This window comes from Salvelinus alpinus, chromosome 14 (genome assembly GCF_045679555.1).
Source record: "Salvelinus alpinus chromosome 14, SLU_Salpinus.1, whole genome shotgun sequence".
NCBI classification, from domain to species: Eukaryota; Metazoa; Chordata; class Actinopteri; order Salmoniformes; family Salmonidae; genus Salvelinus; species Salvelinus alpinus.
The window spans coordinates 43,240,220-43,258,355 of record NC_092099.1 but is presented as its reverse complement, the minus strand read 5'-3'; the positions used below and the strand labels follow the sequence as shown (position 1 = coordinate 43,258,355).

Below are 18,136 nucleotides of genomic sequence, written 5' to 3'. Positions count from 1 at the left end.
ATTGTAGACTACAGGAAAAAGAGGACAGAGCACACCCCCATTCTCATTGACGGGGCTGCAGTGGAGCAGGTTGAGAGCTTCAAGTTCATTGGTGTCCGCCAACAAACTAACATGGTCCAAGCACACCATGACAGTCATGAAGCGGGCACGACAAAACCTATTCCCCCTCAGGAGACTGAAAAGATTTGGCATGGGTCCTCAGATCCTAAAAAAGTTCTACAGCTGCAGCATCGAGAGCATCCTGACTGGTTGCATCACTGCCTGCTATGGCAACTGCTCGGCCTCCGACCCCAAGGCACTACAGAGGGTAGTGCGTACGGCCCAGTACATCACTGGGGCCAAGCTTCCTGCCATCCAGGACCTCCATACCAGGCTGTATCAGAGGAAGGCCCTAAAAATTGTCAAAGACTCCAGCCACCCCAGTCATAGACTGTTCTCTCTGCTACCACACGGCAAGCGGTACCGGAGCGCCAAGTCTAGGTCAAAGAGGCTTCTGAACAGCTTCTACCCCCAAGCCATAAGACTCCTGAACATCTAGTCAAATGGCTACCCAGACTATTCACATTGCCCCACCACACCACTGCCACTCTCTGTTGTCATCTATGCATAGTCACTTTAATTTACTCTACCTACATGTACATACTACCTCAACTAACCGGTTCCCTCGCACATTGACTCTGTACCGGCACCCCCCTGGATGTAGCCTCCACATTGACTCTGTACCGTAATACCCTGTATATAGCCTCCACATTGACTCTGTACCGTAATACCCTGTATATAGCCTCCACATTGACTCTGTACCGTAATACTCTGTATATAGCCTCCACTTTGACTCTGTACCGTAACACCCTGTATATAGTCTCCACATTGACTCTGTACCGTAATACCCTGTATATAGCCTCTACATTGACTCTGTACCGTAATACCCTGTATATAGCCTCTACATTGACTCTGTACCGTAATACCCTGTATATAGCCTCTACATTGACACTGTACCGTAATACCCTGTATATAGCCCCACCCCCTGTATATAATGTTATTTTTTACTGCTCCTCTTTTACTGTCGGTTAGGGGCTCGTAAGTATTTTACTGTAAGGTGAAATACATGTTGTATTCGGCGCATGTGACTAATACAATTTGATTTGGATTTTGATTTTGATTTGAGACAATGTCCTGTAAAAGGGACGTTTCTTTTTGTTGTTGCTGAGTTTACATTCTAAGGAAGGAAGGGAGGTCATTAGTCAGGAGGATGTCATGTATTGTATGTTGAAGTCAAGTATCTGGGATTCTTTGAACTTTCAAATTCAATAGTCCTCACTGGGTAGAATTACTGCGTGTACTTTACTCTTAAACCATTTATAACTGCATCATTATTTAAGGAATTTAATATAACTATTGCCCGTATCAGTGCCAAGCAGTTTTATGAAAATGTATATATTTCTTAATAGGGATTATATTTGGGTGAGCGGTAAAAACCCAGTGGGTGAAAGATATACATCTGTTTTCTCTGTTAATCTCTCTCTCTCTCTCTCTCCAGTCTCTACAGGCTCTCTCTCTCTCTCTCTCTCTCTCTCTCTCTCTCTCTCTCTCTCTCTCTCTCTCTCCAGTCTCTCAGGCTGTCTCTCTCTCTCTCCCTCCAGTCTCTACAGGCTGAGTCCCTCTCTCTCTCCAGTCTCTACAGGCTCTCTCTCTCTCTCCCTCCCTCCAGTCTCTACAGGCTCTCTCTCTCTCTCTCCCTCCAGTCTCTACAGGCTCTCTCTCTCTCCCTCCAGTCTCTACAGGCTCTCTCTCTCTCTCTCCCTCCAGACTCTACAGGCTGAGTCTCTCTCTCTCTCTCTCCAGTCTCTACAGGCTCTCTCTCTCTCTCTCCCTCCAGTCTCTACAGGCTGAGTCCCTCTCTCCCTCCAGTCTCTCAGGCTGTCTCTCTCTCTCTCTCTCCAGTCTCTACAGGCGGTCTCTCTCTCTCTCCAGTCTCTACAGGCTCTCTCTCTCTCTCTCCCTCCAGTCTCTACAGGCTGAGTCTCTATCTCTCTCTCTCTCTCCAGTCTCTACAGGCTCTCTCTCTCTCTCTCTCTCTCTCTCTCTCTCTCTCTCTCTCTCTCTCTCTCCCTCCAGTCTCTACAGGCTGAGTCTCTCTCTCTCTCCAGTCTCTACAGGCTCTCTCTCTCTCCAGTCTCTACAGGCTGTCTCTCTCTCCAGTCTCTCAGGCTGTCTCTCTCTCCAGTCTCTCAGGCTGTCTCTCTCCAGTCTCTACAGGCTGTCTCTCTGTCTCTCTCTCCAGTCTCTCAGGCTGTCTCTCTCTCTCTCCAGTCTCTACAGACTGAGTCCCTCTCTCTTTCCAGTCTCTTAGGCTGTCTCTCTCTCTCTCTCTCCAGTCTCTACAGGCTGTCTCTCTCTCCAGTCTCGCAGGCTGTCTTTCTCTCTCTCCAGTCTTTCTTTGTCTTTCTCTCTCTCTCTCTCCACTCTCTCTCCAATAATAGGGATTATATTTGGGTGAGCGGTAAAAACCCAGTGGGTGAAAGATATACATCTGTTTTCTCTGTTAATCTCTCTCTCTCTCTCTCCAGTCTCTACAGGCTCTCTCTCTCTCGCTCTCTCCAGTCTCTCAGGCTGTCTCTCTCTCTCTCTCTCCAGTCTCTACAGGCTGTCTGTCTGTCTGTCTCTCTCTCTCTCTCTCTCTCTCTCTCTCTCTCTCTCTCTCTCTCTCTCTCTCTCCAGTCTCTACAGGCTCTCTCTCTCTCTCTCCCTCCAGTCTCTACAGGCTGAGTCTCTCTCTCTCTCTCTCCAGTCTCTACAGGCTCTCTCTCTCTCTCTCTCTCCCTCCAGTCTCTACAGGCTGAGTCTCTCTCTCTCTCTCTCTCTCCAGTCTCAGACAGGCTGTCTCTCTCTCTCTCCAGGCTCTCTCTCTCTCTCTCCCTCCAGTCTCTACAGGCTGAGTCCCTCTCTCTCTCCAGTCTCTTAGGATGTCTCTCTCTCCCTCTCTCCAGTCTCTCAGGCTGTCTCTCTCTCTCTCTCTTTCCAGTCTCTACAGGCTGTCTCTCTCTCTCTCCAGTCTCTACAGGCTCTCTCTCTCTCTCTCCCTCCAGTCTCTACAGGCTGAGTCCCTCTCTCTCTCCAGTCTCTTAGGCTGTCTCTCTCTCCCTCTCTCCAGTCTCTCAGGCTCTCTCTCTCTCTCTCTCTCCAGTCTCTACAGGCTGTCTCTCTCTCTCTCCAGTCTCTATAGGCTCTCTCTCTCTCTCTCCCTCCAGTCTCTACAGGCTGAGTCCCTCTCTCTCTCCAGTCTCTTAGGCTGTCTCTCTCTCCCTCTCTCCAGTCTCTCAGGCTGTCTCTCTCTCTCTCTCGCCAGTCTCTACAGGCTGTCTCTCTCTCTCTCCAGTCTCTACAGGCTGTCTCTCTCCAGTCTCTACAGGCTGTCTCTCTCTCCAGTCTCTCAGGCTGTCTGTCTCCAGTCTCTACAGGCTGTCTCTCTGTCTCTCTCTCCAGTCTCTCAGGCTGTCTCTCTCTCTCTCCAGTCTCTACAGGCTGAGTCCCTCTCTCTTTCCAGTCTCTTAGGCTGTCTCTCTCTCTCTCTCTCTCTCTCTCCAGTCTCTACAGGCTGTCTCTCTCTCCAGTCTCGCAGGCTGTCTTTCTCTCTCTCTCCAGTCTCTACAGGCTGTCTCTCTGTCTCTCTCTCCAGTCTCTCAGGCTGTCTCTCTCTCTCTCCAGTCTCTACAGGCTGTCTCTCTCTCTCTCCAGTCTCTACAGGCTGTCTCTCTGTCTCTCTCTCCAGTCTCTCAGGCTGTCTCTCTCTCTCTCCAGTCTCTACAGGCTGTCTCTCTCTCTCTCTCTCCAGTCTCTACAGGCTGTCTCTCTCTCTCTCCAGTCTCTACAGGCTGAGTCCCTCTCTCTCTCCAGTCTCTACAGGCTGTCTCTCTCTCTCTCCAGTCTCTACAGGCTGTCTCTCTCTCTCTCCAGTCTCTACAGGCTGTCTCTCTCTCTCTCCAGTCTCTACAGGCTGTCTCTCTCTCTCTCCAGTCTCTACAGGCTGTCTCTCTCTCTCTCCAGTCTCTACAGGCTGTCTCTCTCTCTCTCCAGTCTCTACAGGCTGTCTCTCTCTCTCTCCAGTCTCTACAGGCTGTCTCTCTCTCTCTCCAGTCTCTACAGGCTGTCTCTCTCTCTCTCCAGTCTCTACAGGCTGTCTCTCTCTCTCTCCAGTCTCTACAGGCTGTCTCTCTCTCTCTCCAGTCTCTACAGGCTGTCTCTCTCTCTCTCCAGTCTCTACAGGCTGTCTCTCTCTCTCTCCAGTCTCTACAGGCTGTCTCTCTCTCTCTCCAGTCTCTACAGGCTGTCTCTCTCTCTCTCCAGTCTCTACAGGCTGTCTCTCTCTCTCTCCAGTCTCTACAGGCTGTCTCTCTCTCTCTCCAGTCTCTACAGGCTGTCTCTCTCTCTCTCCAGTCTCTACAGGCTGTCTCTCTCTCTCTCCAGTCTCTACAGGCTGTCTCTCTCTCTCTCCAGTCTCTACAGGCTGTCTCTCTCTCTCTCCAGTCTCTACAGGCTGTCTCTCTCTCTCTCCAGTCTCTACAGGCTGTCTCTCTCTCTCTCCAGTCTCTACAGGCTGTCTCTCTCTCTCTCCAGTCTCTACAGGCTGTCTCTCTCTCTCTCCAGTCTCTACAGGCTGTCTCTCTCTCTCTCTCTCTCTCTCCACAGCCAGAGTACAGTCACTCCTCTGTCTCTTTATGCATATGACTATGTTTCACACTCAGACAGAGAGGATCTTTCCTATGGAATGCCTTCCATATAATAGTCAGCAGTCTACTCTCACTGTCATTCATTAGAGTGCTGTGTGTGTGTGTATGTGTGTGTGTCTGTGTGTGTGTGTCTGTGTGTGTGTGTGTGTGTGTGTGTGTGTGTGTGTGTGTGTGTGTGTGTGTGTGTCGTGTCGTGTGTGTGTGTCTCGTGTGTGTGTGTGTCGTGTGTGTGTGTCTCGTGTGTGTTGTGTGTGTGTGTCGTGTGTGTGTGTGTGTGTTCGCACCAGTTTGTTATGGATTCATTAGGCTCCATGTAAACACAGTCAGTGATTTCCATGTGAATGCACTGATTCCTTTACTCAGAGATTACCAACAGAATAAAGCCTCTCCGAGTAGGAGTGGAGTGCTGATCTAGAATCATTCCCCCCCCCCCGTCCCCCCGTCCTTGTAATCTGATTCATTATGATCTAAAAGGCAATACTGATCCTAGATCGGCGCTCCCACTTCGAGACACTTTGAGGCAGGTTTCGCTAGGGTGTTGTAGACGACGGGGGGGGGGGGGGGGGGGGGCTATAACCATCTGCCTTTGATTCCAAAAGTTGCAGGTTTGAGTCCAGCGATAGAAAGTCGAGTCACATTTCAGTGGCCACTCCACCATCTCCGTCCCCAACGCCCAAAACTGAAACCTACTTGAAGGTAACAGCGCTCCCGTTTGCCCCTAGTGGCCAGTTTCCACGACGTCTCCCGACGACGTCCTCAGACGTTGATGTCCGATAGTGAGTGACCCCTGGCTGGTGTGACGGCAGACAGCATAGCAGTTTGAGCGTTGGGCCAGTAACCGAAAGGTCGCCAGGTTGAATCCCTGAGCTGACAAGGTGAAAAATGTAAACACCCACCATGTTGTTATTCGTGGTAGAAGGATTACTGGTTTGGTTTACACTCTATATTGATCAAGCTGCTTTCATTTTTCTGTCTCTCAGCAGCTGTATTGAGCAGGTCAGAGTTGTTGCGAAAGCCGTCTCACATTGAGAGTGAAAAGCAGAAGGAAACACTCTGGTATCAACCAAGTGGGTCACACTTACTGCACTTTGACCTGATAAGTTGGAATGCACTGTAGCCTATAGTGAACAACAGCCCTGCATACTGCTAACAGGGTAATATTGATTTTAAAAAGGGACTTCTATCCAGTGTGGAACTAAATTAACCCCAGTCATTTGTAATGTTGCATGTTTTTAAAAAAAAATTCCATTGTGATACTCGTGATGTACAGCAGGACGACTTAGTAGTTCAGAATGTTAGGCCAGTGACTAAAATGCTTCCTGGTTCGAATCCCTGAGCTGACTAGGTGAAAAAGGTATCTGTGCCATTGCGTAAGGCACTTAACCCTAGTTTCTCTCGATAAGAGCGTCTGCTAAATCACTGAAATGTAAATGTGCGAAATAAAATCCCTTCACATCAATACAGGTTATTTTTCGTTTTTTTTTCATTCGTTTATTATTTCATTTTTAATTCAAGCGCACATAATATCTGGCAACATCTAACTAGCATTTTCTAACTGATAGCAAAAAAAAGTAGACTACCTTGACTAGCCTAATAATAGACCATGAAGTTAGGTGCCCTGCCCATCATTATCGTGCTTACGCTCTAACATACTATAGCCCAAGGCTGTATGCATGGTTAATACAGTGTCAACATAAGACATGAGCTGATAAAGAAAGTGATAAGTTTAGGATAAGTGAAGAGGCTAGTAAACTCCTCCACTCGGTGAGTTTCCACTGCAGGAGAGCAGTCAGAGTCAGAGTGATGTAAGTTAGCGCCTGACGGGCATTCTGAGGTGGCAGGCTAAGGGGCAGAGCCGGTAGCGGTGGGTAGAGGACAGGGCAGTGGCACCCACAGTGACCCGAATGGGCGGAGTGGCAGAGAGGGATAGAAGGGCAGGCCTGGCAGGGTGCGGTCTCGAGTGGCAACTGATGCCTCAAAATTTCCCAATTCAACTGGGAAAGGCAAAAAACGGCAGAACCAGTAGTGTTCCTCCTCGTTTGACATTGACAGCACCTCAGTGGCAAACCACAGCATCAAGAAGACAATCTACGACCACTGTTCACTACAGAAGAGCTACTTTGAACCTGTTTTGTTTAAATGAGCAGCCTTTTCAACTCCATACCCATATCTGTTGGTTCCCGACGAGGAGAAAGAACAAGATACAGTTCAACGGCGACGTTTGGACAACACCGGACTCGGACCCCCGGAGACATTGAACTTTTACCCATGCTACCGGTTCCATAAAACAAAGCAAATGACTTTTTTTGGGGGGGGCTTTTACGGACAGTTGCTGTGCGCACCGAGGATGGCGTGGATAAGGCTTATATAATATTGAAATATCCTGTCTCCTATCCTCCATTCCTTACCCTGTGGGGGGAACACGGAGCATCCAGGGGAGGGGGTAGCTTGGGACACCACCGCGACCTGTGCCACCTTACTACTCCGCTTCGGAGTGGCCGGCTCTGCCGGTCTGGCTGGGATGCGTCTCTCCGTGCTTGTAGGGCTCTTCATCGGCTGCGCCCTGCTTCTCGCACCTGTAACCGAGGGCTGTGGGCCGGGGAGGGGATACGGCAAGAGACGTCCGCCAAAGAAGCTCACACCCCTCGCTTATAAGCAGTTCAGCCCCAACGTTGCCGAGAAAACACTGGGAGCCAGTGGCAAATACGAGGGGAAAATAACGAGAAATTCAGAACGGTTCAAAGAGCTCACTCCCAACTATAACCCTGATATTATATTTAAAGATGAGGAGAATACGGCTGCCGATCGACTTATGACCCAGGTGAGAAGCAGGCATGGGGTTTTAAAACGTCACCTGGTGGTTTTTATCTCACTAATGACAGCTGTGGCGACCAGAACGTCTCACTGAACCTCCCGTTCATCGTTCATTTGAGAGCTTCTGTTTGCACTTTGTTAAAAGTTTAAACCGTGACTTTAAACCTTATTGATTCTCAGCGCTTTTATCTCTGTTTTGGTTCAACGGATTTCTGTTGACAGTTCAAAATTACACGTCAATTATGCAATAGGCACATAGGCTTTAACTGTAGGCTACCCGCTAAACATGTAGGTTATATTGAAACACTGTAAACTACTTTTACATGTTTTAATGTGCTAACTTTGTGTCCGGTTTCAGAGATAAATTAAGCTACGCATGCACGTAGACATCACCGAAAATGTAAGAGCGCGAGTTATTGAGTTGATAAATGTTTAGGGTCACCGGTTGAATTCTATTGTTCATAAAATATACATCTCTTTTTTTTAAAGAATATAAATAACCCTCGATGGACAGGAATAGTATTCCAACATTTGAATCACAAATGTCCACGTATTTTCTACCTGTTTTGAGTAGTGAAATTACGCACGTGCAATTACGCATGGATCATGTTGGAATAGCTAACGATTTATTTTCTGAAACCTCTCTGATCTCTTCTAACATCAGGGTTGAATAAATAACATGTCAGTACATCAAGCCGTTTTATTAGGATGTAAAAAACAAAACAAATAACAAAGCAAACAATCTTCCTTTTGACCGTTTTGAACATGGTCAATATTTAGCCAAAGACAAAACATGTCTATACATGTTTATTGCATCGGTTGTAGGCTTGTTCACTTTGAACCCCAGTGATGAATTGTCAACATCATGTCTATGGCATCTGTTGTAGGATACTTAACTTTGACCCCCTGTGATGAATTGTCAACAGCATTTATGAGTGTAGATTACATTAAGCCCATTGTATACTATAGCCTGTATGTGTATCCTAGTTGTTTTCCTGTGATAATCTCACGACTCTTTTAACAGCCTAGTGTCTCACCTAAACCAGTGTCTTATTGCGTCTCCTCTTTCTCCCCCAAGCGTTGTTAGTCATCCCTCTCTCTCCTCTCTCTCCTCTTTCTCCCCCAAGCGTTGTTAGTCATCCCTCTCTCTCCTCTCTCTCCTCTTTCTCCCCCAAGCGTTGTTAGTCATCCCTCTCTCTCCTCTTTCTTCCCCAAGCGTTGTTAGTCATCCCTCTCTCTCCTCTTTCTCCCCTAAGCGTTGTTAGTCATCCCTCTCTCTCCTCTCTCTCCCCCAAGCGTTGTTAGTCATCCCTCTCTCTCCTCTCTCTCCCCCAGCGTTGTTAGTCATCCCTCTCTCTCCTCTCTCTCCTCTCTCTCCCCCAAGCGTTGTTAGTCATCCCTCTCTCTCCTCTCTCTCCTCTTTCTCCCCCAAGCGTTGTTAGTCATCCCTCTCTCTCCTCTCTCTCCCCCAGCATTGTTAGTCATCCCTCTCTCTCCTCTCTCTCCTCTTTCTCCCCCAAGCGTTGTTAGTCATCCCTCTCTCTCCTCTTTCTCCCCCAAGCGTTGTTAGTCATCCCTCTCGCTCCTCTCTCTCCCCCAGCATTGTTAGTCATCCCTCTCTCTCCTCTCTCTCCCCCAGCGTTGTTAGTCATCCCTCTCTCTCCTCTTTCTCCCCCAGCGTTGTTAGTCATCCCTCTCTCTCATCTCTCTCCTCTCTCTCCCCCAGCGTTGTTAGTCATCCCTCTCTCTCCTCTTTCTCCCCCAAGCGTTGTTAGTCATCCCTCTCTCTCCTCTTTCTCCCCCAAGCGTTGTTAGTCATCCCTCTCGCTCCTCTCTCTCCCCCAGCATTGTTAGTCATCCCTCTCTCTCCTCTCTCTCCCCCAGCGTTGTTAGTCATCCCTCTCTCTCCTCTTTCTCCCCCAGCGTTGTTAGTCATCCCTCTCTCTCATCTCTCTCCTCTCTCTCCCCCAGCGTTGTTAGTCATCCCTCTCTCTCCTCTTTCTCCCCCAGCGTTGTTAGTCATCCCTCTCTCTCCTCTCTCTCCTCTTTCTCCCCCAAGCGTTGTTAGTCATCCCTCTCTCTCCTCTTTCTCCCCCAAGCGTTGTTAGTCATCCCTCTCTCTCCTCTCTCTCCCCCAGCATTGTTAGTCATCCCTCTCTCTCCTCTCTCTCCCCCAGCGTTGTTAGTCATCCCTCTCTCTCCTCTTTCTCCCCCAGCGTTGTTAGTCATCCCTCTCTCTCCTCTCTCTCCCCCAGCGTTGTTAGTCATCCCTCTCTCTCCTCTCTCTCCCCCAAGCGTTGTTAGTCATCCCTCTCTCTCCTCTCTCTCCTCTCTCTCCCCCAGTGTTGTTAGTCATCCCTCTCTCTCCTCTTTCTCCCCTAAGCGTTGTTAGTCATCCCTTTCTCTCCTCTCTCTCCCCCAAGCGTTGTTAGTCATCCCTTTCTCTCCTCTCTCTCCCCCAAGCGTTGTTAGTCATCCCTCTCTCTCCTCTCTCTCCCCCAGCATTGTTAGTCATCCCTCTCTCTCCTCTCTCTCCCTCAGCGTTGTTAGTCATCCCTCTCTCTCCTCTCTCTCCCCCAGCGCTGTAAAGACAAGCTGAACTCCCTGGCCATCTCTGTGATGAACATGTGGCCTGGGGTGAAGCTGAGAGTGACAGAGGGCTGGGACGAGGACGGGCACCACTCAGAGGATTCCCTCCATTACGAGGGAAGAGCGGTGGACATCACCACCTCAGACCGGGACAGGAATAAGTACTCCATGCTGGCTCGCCTGGCCGTGGAGGCCGGCTTCGACTGGGTCTACTATGAATCCAAGGCACACGTGCACTGCAGTGTCAAGTCAGGTATGGGGATGGGATGCAGACGGAGCAAAAAAAACAACATCTTATTATCAACATGTATAAAAGTACGACCTATTGTACTGGCAACATGCAGTGCTGCTAGCCTCAACTGCAGTCTCAGAGAACACACTGGGGTGAGCTTAGAGATTTGTTGTCAATTGTCTGTCAGAAAGAGACGAGAGTTCTGCTTTCAGCAGTGATCAGGTTAACCCCTATTGATTTGTTAAAGCAACCCAGTTGTCCCTTTGGTCTGAGTGTTGTCAGTTGTTATTAGGCCAACTCAGGTGAGGTGCTAGACGGGGGGGGGGGGGGGGGGGGGGGTTGTGAGGTGTTAGACCTGAGGTGAGGCAGCTCATTACCGGCAGTCTGTCAAGACAACTGTCTGCAGGGAGTCAATTAGAGGAAGAGCTTTCTGGGCTCTGGACGTGGGTAGGGCCTCGCTGTAGTCTATTTTATCTGGACGTGGGTAGGGCCTCGCTGTAGTCTATTTTATCTGGACGTGGGTAGGGCCTCGCTGTAGTCTATTTTATCTGGACTTGGGTAGGGCCTCGCTGTAGTCTATTTTATCTGGACGTGGGTAGGGCCTCGCTGTAGTCTATTTTATCTGGACGTGGGTAGGGCCTCGCTGTAGTCTATTTTATCTGGACTTGGGTAGGGCCTCGCTGTAGTCTATTTTATCTGGACGTGGGTAGGGCCTCGCTGTAGTCTATTTTATCTGGACATGGGTAGGGCCTCGCTGTAGTCTATATTATCTGGACTTGGGTAGGGCCTCGCTGTAGTCTATATTATCTGGACGTGGGTAGGGCCTCGCTGTAGTCTATATTATCTGGACGTGGGTAGGGCCTCGCTGTAGTCTATTTTATCTGGACTTGGGTAGGGCCTCGCTGTTGTCTATTTTATCTGGACGTGGGTAGGGCCTCGCTGTAGTCTATTTTATCTGGACGTGGGTAGGGCCTCGCTGTAGTCTATTTTATCTGGACTTGGGTAGGGCCTCGCTGTTGTCTATTTTATCTGGACGTGGGTAGGGCCTCGCTGTAGTCTATTTTATCTGGACGTGGGTAGGGCCTCGCTGTAGTCTATTTTATCTGGACGTGGGTAGGGCGTCACTGTAGTCAACATGATCTGGTGGTTGTCTGGTGATGGACTACACTCAAACAGGATTTTCTCTGAGGTGATAACTGAGGTGTGTGTGTTCTATAGTGATTTCTGTCTAAATGGATGGAAGTGTAACACAGGGTCAACAAAGAGTCAGGCCCTGTTAATACCTACAGTGGGGAGAACAAGTATTTGATACACTGCCGATTTTGCAGGTTTTCCTACTTACAAAGCATGTAGAGGTCTGTAATTTTTATCATAGGTACACTTCAACTGTGAGAGACGGAATCTAAAACAAAAATCCAGAAAATCACATTGTATGATTTTTAAGTAATTAATTTGCATTTTATTGCATGACATAAGTATTTGATACATCAGAAAAGCAGAACTTAATATTTGGTACAGAAACCTTTGTTTGCAATTACAGAGATCATACATTTCCTGTAGTTCTTGACCAGGTTTGCACACACTGCAGCAGGGATTTTGGCCCACTCCTCCATACAGACCTTCTCCAGGTCCTTCAGGTTTCGGGGCTGTCGCTGGGCAATACGGACTTTCAGCTCCCTCCAAAGATTTTCTATTGGGTTCAGGTCTGGAGACTGGCTAGACCACTCCAGGACCTTGAGATGCTTCTTACAGAGCCACTCCTTAGTTGCCCTGGCTGTGTGTTTTGGGTCGTTGTCATGCTGGAAGACCCAGCCACGACCCATCTTCAATGCTCTTATTGAGGGAAGGAGGTTGTTGGCCAAGATCTTGCGATACATGGCCCCATCCATCCTCCCCTCAATACGGTGCAGTCGTCCTGTCCCCTTTGCAGAAAAGTATCCCCAAAGAATGATGTTTCCACCTCCATGCTTCACGGTTGGGATGGTGTTCTTGGGGTTGTACTCATCCTTCTTCTTCCTCCAAACACAGCGAGTGGAGTTTAGACCAAAAAGCTCTATTTTTGTCTCATCAGACCACATGACCTTCTCCCATTCCTCCTCTGGATCATCCAGATGGTCATTGGCAAACTTCAGACGGGCCTGGACATGCGCTGGCTTGATCAAAGGGACCTTGTGTGCGCTGCAGGATTTTAATCCATGACGGCGTAGTGTTTTACTAATGGTTTTCTTTGAGACTGTGGTCTCAGCTCTCTTCGGGTCATTGACCAGGTCCTGCCGTGTAGTTCTGGGCTGATCCCTCACCTTTCTCATGATCATTGATGCCCCACGAGGTGAGATCTTGCATGGAGCCCCAGACCGAGGGTGATTGACCGTCATCTTGAACTTCTTCCATTTTCTAATAATTGCGCTAACAGTTGTTGCCTTCTCACCAAGCTGCTTGCCTATTGTCCTGTAGCCCATCCCAGCCGTGTGCAGGTCTACAATTTTATCCCTGATGTCCTTACACAGCTCTCTGGTCTTGGCCATTGTGGAGAGGTTGGAATCTGTTTGATTGAGTGTGTGGACAGGTGTCTTTTATACAGGTAACGAGTTCAAACAGGTGCAGTTAATACAGGTAATAAGTGGAGAACAGGAGGGCTTCTTAAAGAAAAACTAACAGGTCTGTGAGAGCCGGAATTCTTACTGGTTGGTAGGTGATCAAATACTTAAGTCATGCAATAAAATGCAAATTAATTACTTAAAAATCATACAATGTGATTTTCTGGATTTTTGATCTTTCGTCTCTCACAGTTGAAGTGTACCTATGATAAAAATTACAGAACTCTACATGCTTTGTAAGTAGGAAAACCTGCAAAATCGGCAGTGTATCAAATACTTGTTCTCCCCACTGTATCTGTATGCACACGTGACTGTGTGTTGATAGGATGCAGTGCCTTAGATCGAGTGGCGCGGCGCTCTAAGGCACTGCATCTCAGTGCTAGAGGTGTCACTACAGACCCGGGTTCGATCCCGGGCTGTATCACAACAGGCTGTGATTGGGAGTCCCATAGGGCGGCGCGCAATTTGTCCAGCGTCGTCTGAGTTAGGGGAGGGTTTGGCCCGTGGTAGGCCGTCATTGTAAATAAGAATTTGTTCTTAACTGACTTGCCTAGTTAAATATTATAATTTTTAAAAGTTAAGAGTAGAGTTGACGCTGGAAGGAGAGAGACCCCACTCTAAGAGCTGGTTAACTGATTAACTTTCTCCTTTTGTTTCCCTGTCGGGTAGTTTACGTTAGTCTCCCTGGTCTCCCTTCTCAGATCTAATCTTATCACCTGGCCTTGGTAATTACCCTTCCCAAATATTGTTTTTTGGGACCCACTGGAAGACAGGAGACTTACGTTTAGGACAGGCAGCCCAATTCTGACCAGGGCCAAAATGTAAGGAATTGGGGTGCCACTTGGAATGTGATCTTTACCCGTCTCACACTGAGACTTCTGACCTCATTCCAGTGGAGATTAAATCATTGGGTTACTCATTAGCTCGTAATAGATTTATTCTGAATCATGAGCAACGTTGAGTTGAAAAGGAGAAGATTGGTAGAATGGCTTTTTCAAATGTTTACCTGTAAACACACAGATGTTTCAATGGAAGGTTGTTTGTAAGGATTATATGTTTAAATAAAGTCTGTCTGTCTGTCTGTCTGTCTGTCTGTCTGTCTGTCTGTCTGTCTGTCTGTCTGTCTGTCTGTCTGTCTGTCTGTCTGTCTGTCTGTCTGTCTGTCTGTCTGTCTGTCTGTCTGTCTGTCTGTCTGTCTGTCTGTCTGTCTGTCTGTCTGTCTGTCTGTCTGTCTGTCTGTCTGTCTGTCTGTCTGTCTGTCTGTCTGTCTGTCTGTCTGTCTGTCTGTCTGTCTGTCTGTCTGTCTGTCTGTCTGTCTGTCTGTCTGTCTGTCTGTCTGTCTGTCTGTCTGTCTGTCTGTCTGTCTGTCTGTCTGTCTGTCTGTCTGTCTGTCTGTCTGTCTGTCTGTCTGTCTGTCTGTCTGTCTGTCTGTCTGTCTGTCTGTCTGTCTGTCTGTCTGTCTGTCTGTCTGTCTGTCTGTCTGTCTGTCTGTCTGTCTGTCTGTCTGTCTGTCTGTCTGTCTGTCTGTCTGTCTGTCTGTCTGTCTGTCTGTCTGTCTGTCTGTCTGTCTGTCTGTCTGTCTGTCTGTCTGTGCCTGCCTGTGTATTGACATAAGGCTTCAAAAGCTCTAATGGGAATTTCATTTCGAAGGTCCTGTTGTTTCCTTAAAATGTTAATCATGTAAAATCTCACGGTATAAACATGTTGGGCTGAAATGCCAGATTATTTTATTTTTAAACTAGGTATCCATAACAAGACATCTGCATTTTAACAGGCAGCCCAATTCTGATCCATTTCTACTAACTGGACATTTGACCAATCACATCAGATATTTCTTTCTGATCTGATTGGTCAAAAGACTAATTAGTGATTTAGAATTGGGCTGCGTGTGTAGCAAATCAGACAACCAATCTATTGACATAACCACTTTCAAATCAGTTATTGTGTCAGTCTACAGTTCTTAAGTTAACAGAGCCCTTCAATAAGACTCTCTCTCTCTCTCTCTCTCTCTCTCTACCCTGTCCCCCTCACTCCTTTCCCTCTCTCTCTCTCTCTACCCTGTCCCCCTCACTCCTTTCCCTCTATCTCAGAGCACTCAGTAGCAGCAAAGACCGGGGGGTGTTTCCCTGGTCGTTCTTTGGTCACTCTGGATGACGGGAGCAGCAGGGCGGTTCAGGACCTCCAGCCAGGTGACCGGGTCCTGGCCTCCTCAGGGGCTGACGGCAGCAGGAGTGGAGGAGACCTCGTATACAGTGAGTTCTTCACCTTCCTGGACCACGAGCCTGCAGCGAGGAAACAGTTCTACGTGTTGGGAACAGAGACGGGAGCAAACCTGACCCTCACTGCAGCTCATCTTGTGTTCGTGACAGATGGTAACTGTTCAGTGGGCAAATCGGCAAAAGGTGCTGTCATGCGGACTATGTACGCCAGCGACGTACGGCCAGGACAGTGTGTGCTGACTGCAGGGAGAAACCAGGGACCACAGGGAAACCTGTCCCAAGTTATCTGGGTCCACATCCAGATGGACACTGGGGCCTTCGCCCCTCTGACACGCCACGGCTCACTGGTGGTGGACGGCGTTCTAGCCTCGTGCTACGCTGCTATGGACCAGCACCACCTAGCCCACTGGGCCTTTGGTCCCCTCCGCCTGCTGTACAGCTGGACCAGATGGACCGGGACTGGTGCCTCTCTAGGAGACGGACTACACTGGTACTCACAAGTCCTGCATTGGATAGGAACGTTCCTATTGGACCCTGGACATTTCCACCCCTGGGGGATGGTCATGTATGACTCAGAGAGATAAAGAGAGAGAAAGAAAAAAGACCGGGAGGTCGCAAGAAAATTGTCCAATCAAATCTAATGTTATTTTGTCACATTGCTTCGTAGAAAACAGGTGTAGACTAACAGTGAAACGCTAACTTACGGGTCCATTTCCAACAACGAATAACAAATAAAAATAAAGAGTAAAAGTAACATGGCTATAAAAACTATATATACAAAAGTATGTGGATACTTAAAATTAGTGGATTTGACTATTTCAGCCACACCCGTTGCTGTCAGGTGTATAAAAAAATCAAGCACACAGCCAATCAATCTCCATAGACAAACATTGGCAGTAGAACAGCCTTACCGAACAGTTCAGTGACTTTCAACGTGGCACCGTCATAGGATGCCACCTTTCCAACAAGTCAGTTTGTCAAATTTCTGCTCTGCTAGAAGTGGAAACGTATAGGAGCAACAACAGCTCAGCCACGAAGTGCAAGCTCACAGAACGGGACCGCTGAAGCGTGTAGCGCGTAAAAATCGTTCTTGGTTGCAAAACTGACTACCGAGTTCCAAACTGCCTCTGGAAGCAACATCAGCACAATAACTGTTCATCGGGAACTTCATGCAATGGGTGTCCATGGCCGAGCAGACACACACAAGCCTAAGATTACCAAGCATTGGCTGGAGTAGTGTAAATCTCACCGCCATTGGACTTTGGAAACGTGTTCTATGATTCTCTGGAGGAATCACGCTTCACCATCTGGCAGTCCAACGGACAAATCTGGGTTTTGTGGATGCCAGGAGAACGCTACCTGCCCCAATGCATAGTGCCAACTGTAAAGTTTGGTGTAGGATGAATAATGGCCTAGGGCTGTTTTTCATGGTTCAGACTAGGCCCCTTAGTTCCGGTAAAGGGAAATCTTAACACTACAGCATACAATGACATTGTAGACAATTCTGTGCTTCCAATTTTGTGGCAACCGTTTGTGGAATGCCCTTTCCTGGGCACAATACCCCCGTGCACAAAGCGAGGTCCATACAGAAATGGTTTGTCGAGATCGGTGTGGAAGAACTTGACTGGCATGCACAGAGGCCTGACCTCAACCCCATCGAACACCTTTTGGATGATTTGGAACGTCGACTGCGAGCCAGCCCAACATCACTGCCTGACCTCACTAATGCTCTTGTGGCTAAATGGAACCAACAGCAATTCTCCAACATCTAGTGGAGAGCCTTCCCAGAGGAGTGGAGGCTGTTAGAGCAACAAAGGGGAAACCAATTCCATATTAATGACCATGAGCAGGTGTTCACATACTTTTTGTCATGTAGTGAATGAGTGTGTGGGTGTATGTAGTGTATGTGTGGTCAAATCCAGCATGTGTGCATAGAGTCCGTGAAAAACAGCGTCCATGCAGGTAGTCCGGTAGCCATTTGTTTATCTTTTTATATAGATTTAAAAAAAAGTAATTTACCAGACGCTCTTATACAGCGCGACTAAGTGACTTGCTCAAGGGCACATCAGAAGATGTTTGACTTAGTCGGCTCAGGGATTCAAACTAGCAACCTTTGGTTTACTGGCCCGACGCTCTAACTGCTAGGCTACCTTGGTTAGAAGTCTTATGGTTTGGGGGTAGAAGCTGTTCTGGGTCCTCTTGATTCCAGACTTGGTGCATCGGTACCACTTGCCGTGAGGTAGCAGAGAAAACAGTCTGTGGCTTGGGTGGCTGGAGTCTTTGGGTGGCTGGAGTCTTTGGGTGGCTGGAGTCTTTGACAATTTTGACACCGACTGGAACAGAGGTCCTGGATAGCAGGAAGTCGGCCCCAGTGATGTACTGGGCCGTACGCACTACCCTCTGTAGCACCTTGAGGTCGGATGCCTTGCAATTGCCATACCAGGCGGTGAAGCAGTCAGTCAAGATGCTCTCAATGGTGCAGCTGTAGAACGTTTTGAGTATCTGAGGGCAAATGCCAAATCTTTTCAGCCTCTTGAGGGGGTTAGAGGCGTTGTCATTCCCTCTTCACAACTGTGTTGGTGTGTGTGGACCATGATAGATCCTTCGTGATGTGGACACCAAGGAACTTGAAGCTCTCGACCGTCTCCACTACAGTCCCGTCGATGTGAATGGGGGCGTGCTCGGCCCTCCGTTTCCTGTAGCCCACGATCAGCTCCTTTGTCTTACTGACGTTGAATGAGAGTCCGTTGTCCTGGAACCACACGCAGTCTGACATCCTCCCTATAGGCTGTCTCATCGTCGTCGGTGATCAGGCCTACCACCGCTGTGTTGTCAGCAAACTTAAACGTGGTGTTGAAGTTGTGCACAGCCACACAGTTGCGGGTGAAGAGGGAGTACAGGAGGGGAGTAAGCACGCACCCCTGAGGGGCTCCCGTGTTGAGGGTCAGCGTGGTGGAT

At 48.4% G+C, this 18,136-nt stretch overlaps 1 protein-coding gene across 1 annotated transcript; it reads left to right on the top strand.

The window, feature by feature from the left end:
* Positions 1-7,123: 7,123 nt before the first annotated feature.
* Positions 7,124-15,891, top strand: LOC139538932 (indian hedgehog B protein-like). Its single transcript, XM_071341516.1, has 3 exons — positions 7,124-7,548; positions 10,122-10,383; positions 15,050-15,891. Exons 1-3 carry the CDS (start codon positions 7,249-7,251, stop codon positions 15,760-15,762), a joined length of 1,275 nt encoding a protein of 424 aa, XP_071197617.1. The 5' UTR covers positions 7,124-7,248; the 3' UTR covers positions 15,763-15,891.
* Positions 15,892-18,136: the final 2,245 nt, after the last annotated feature.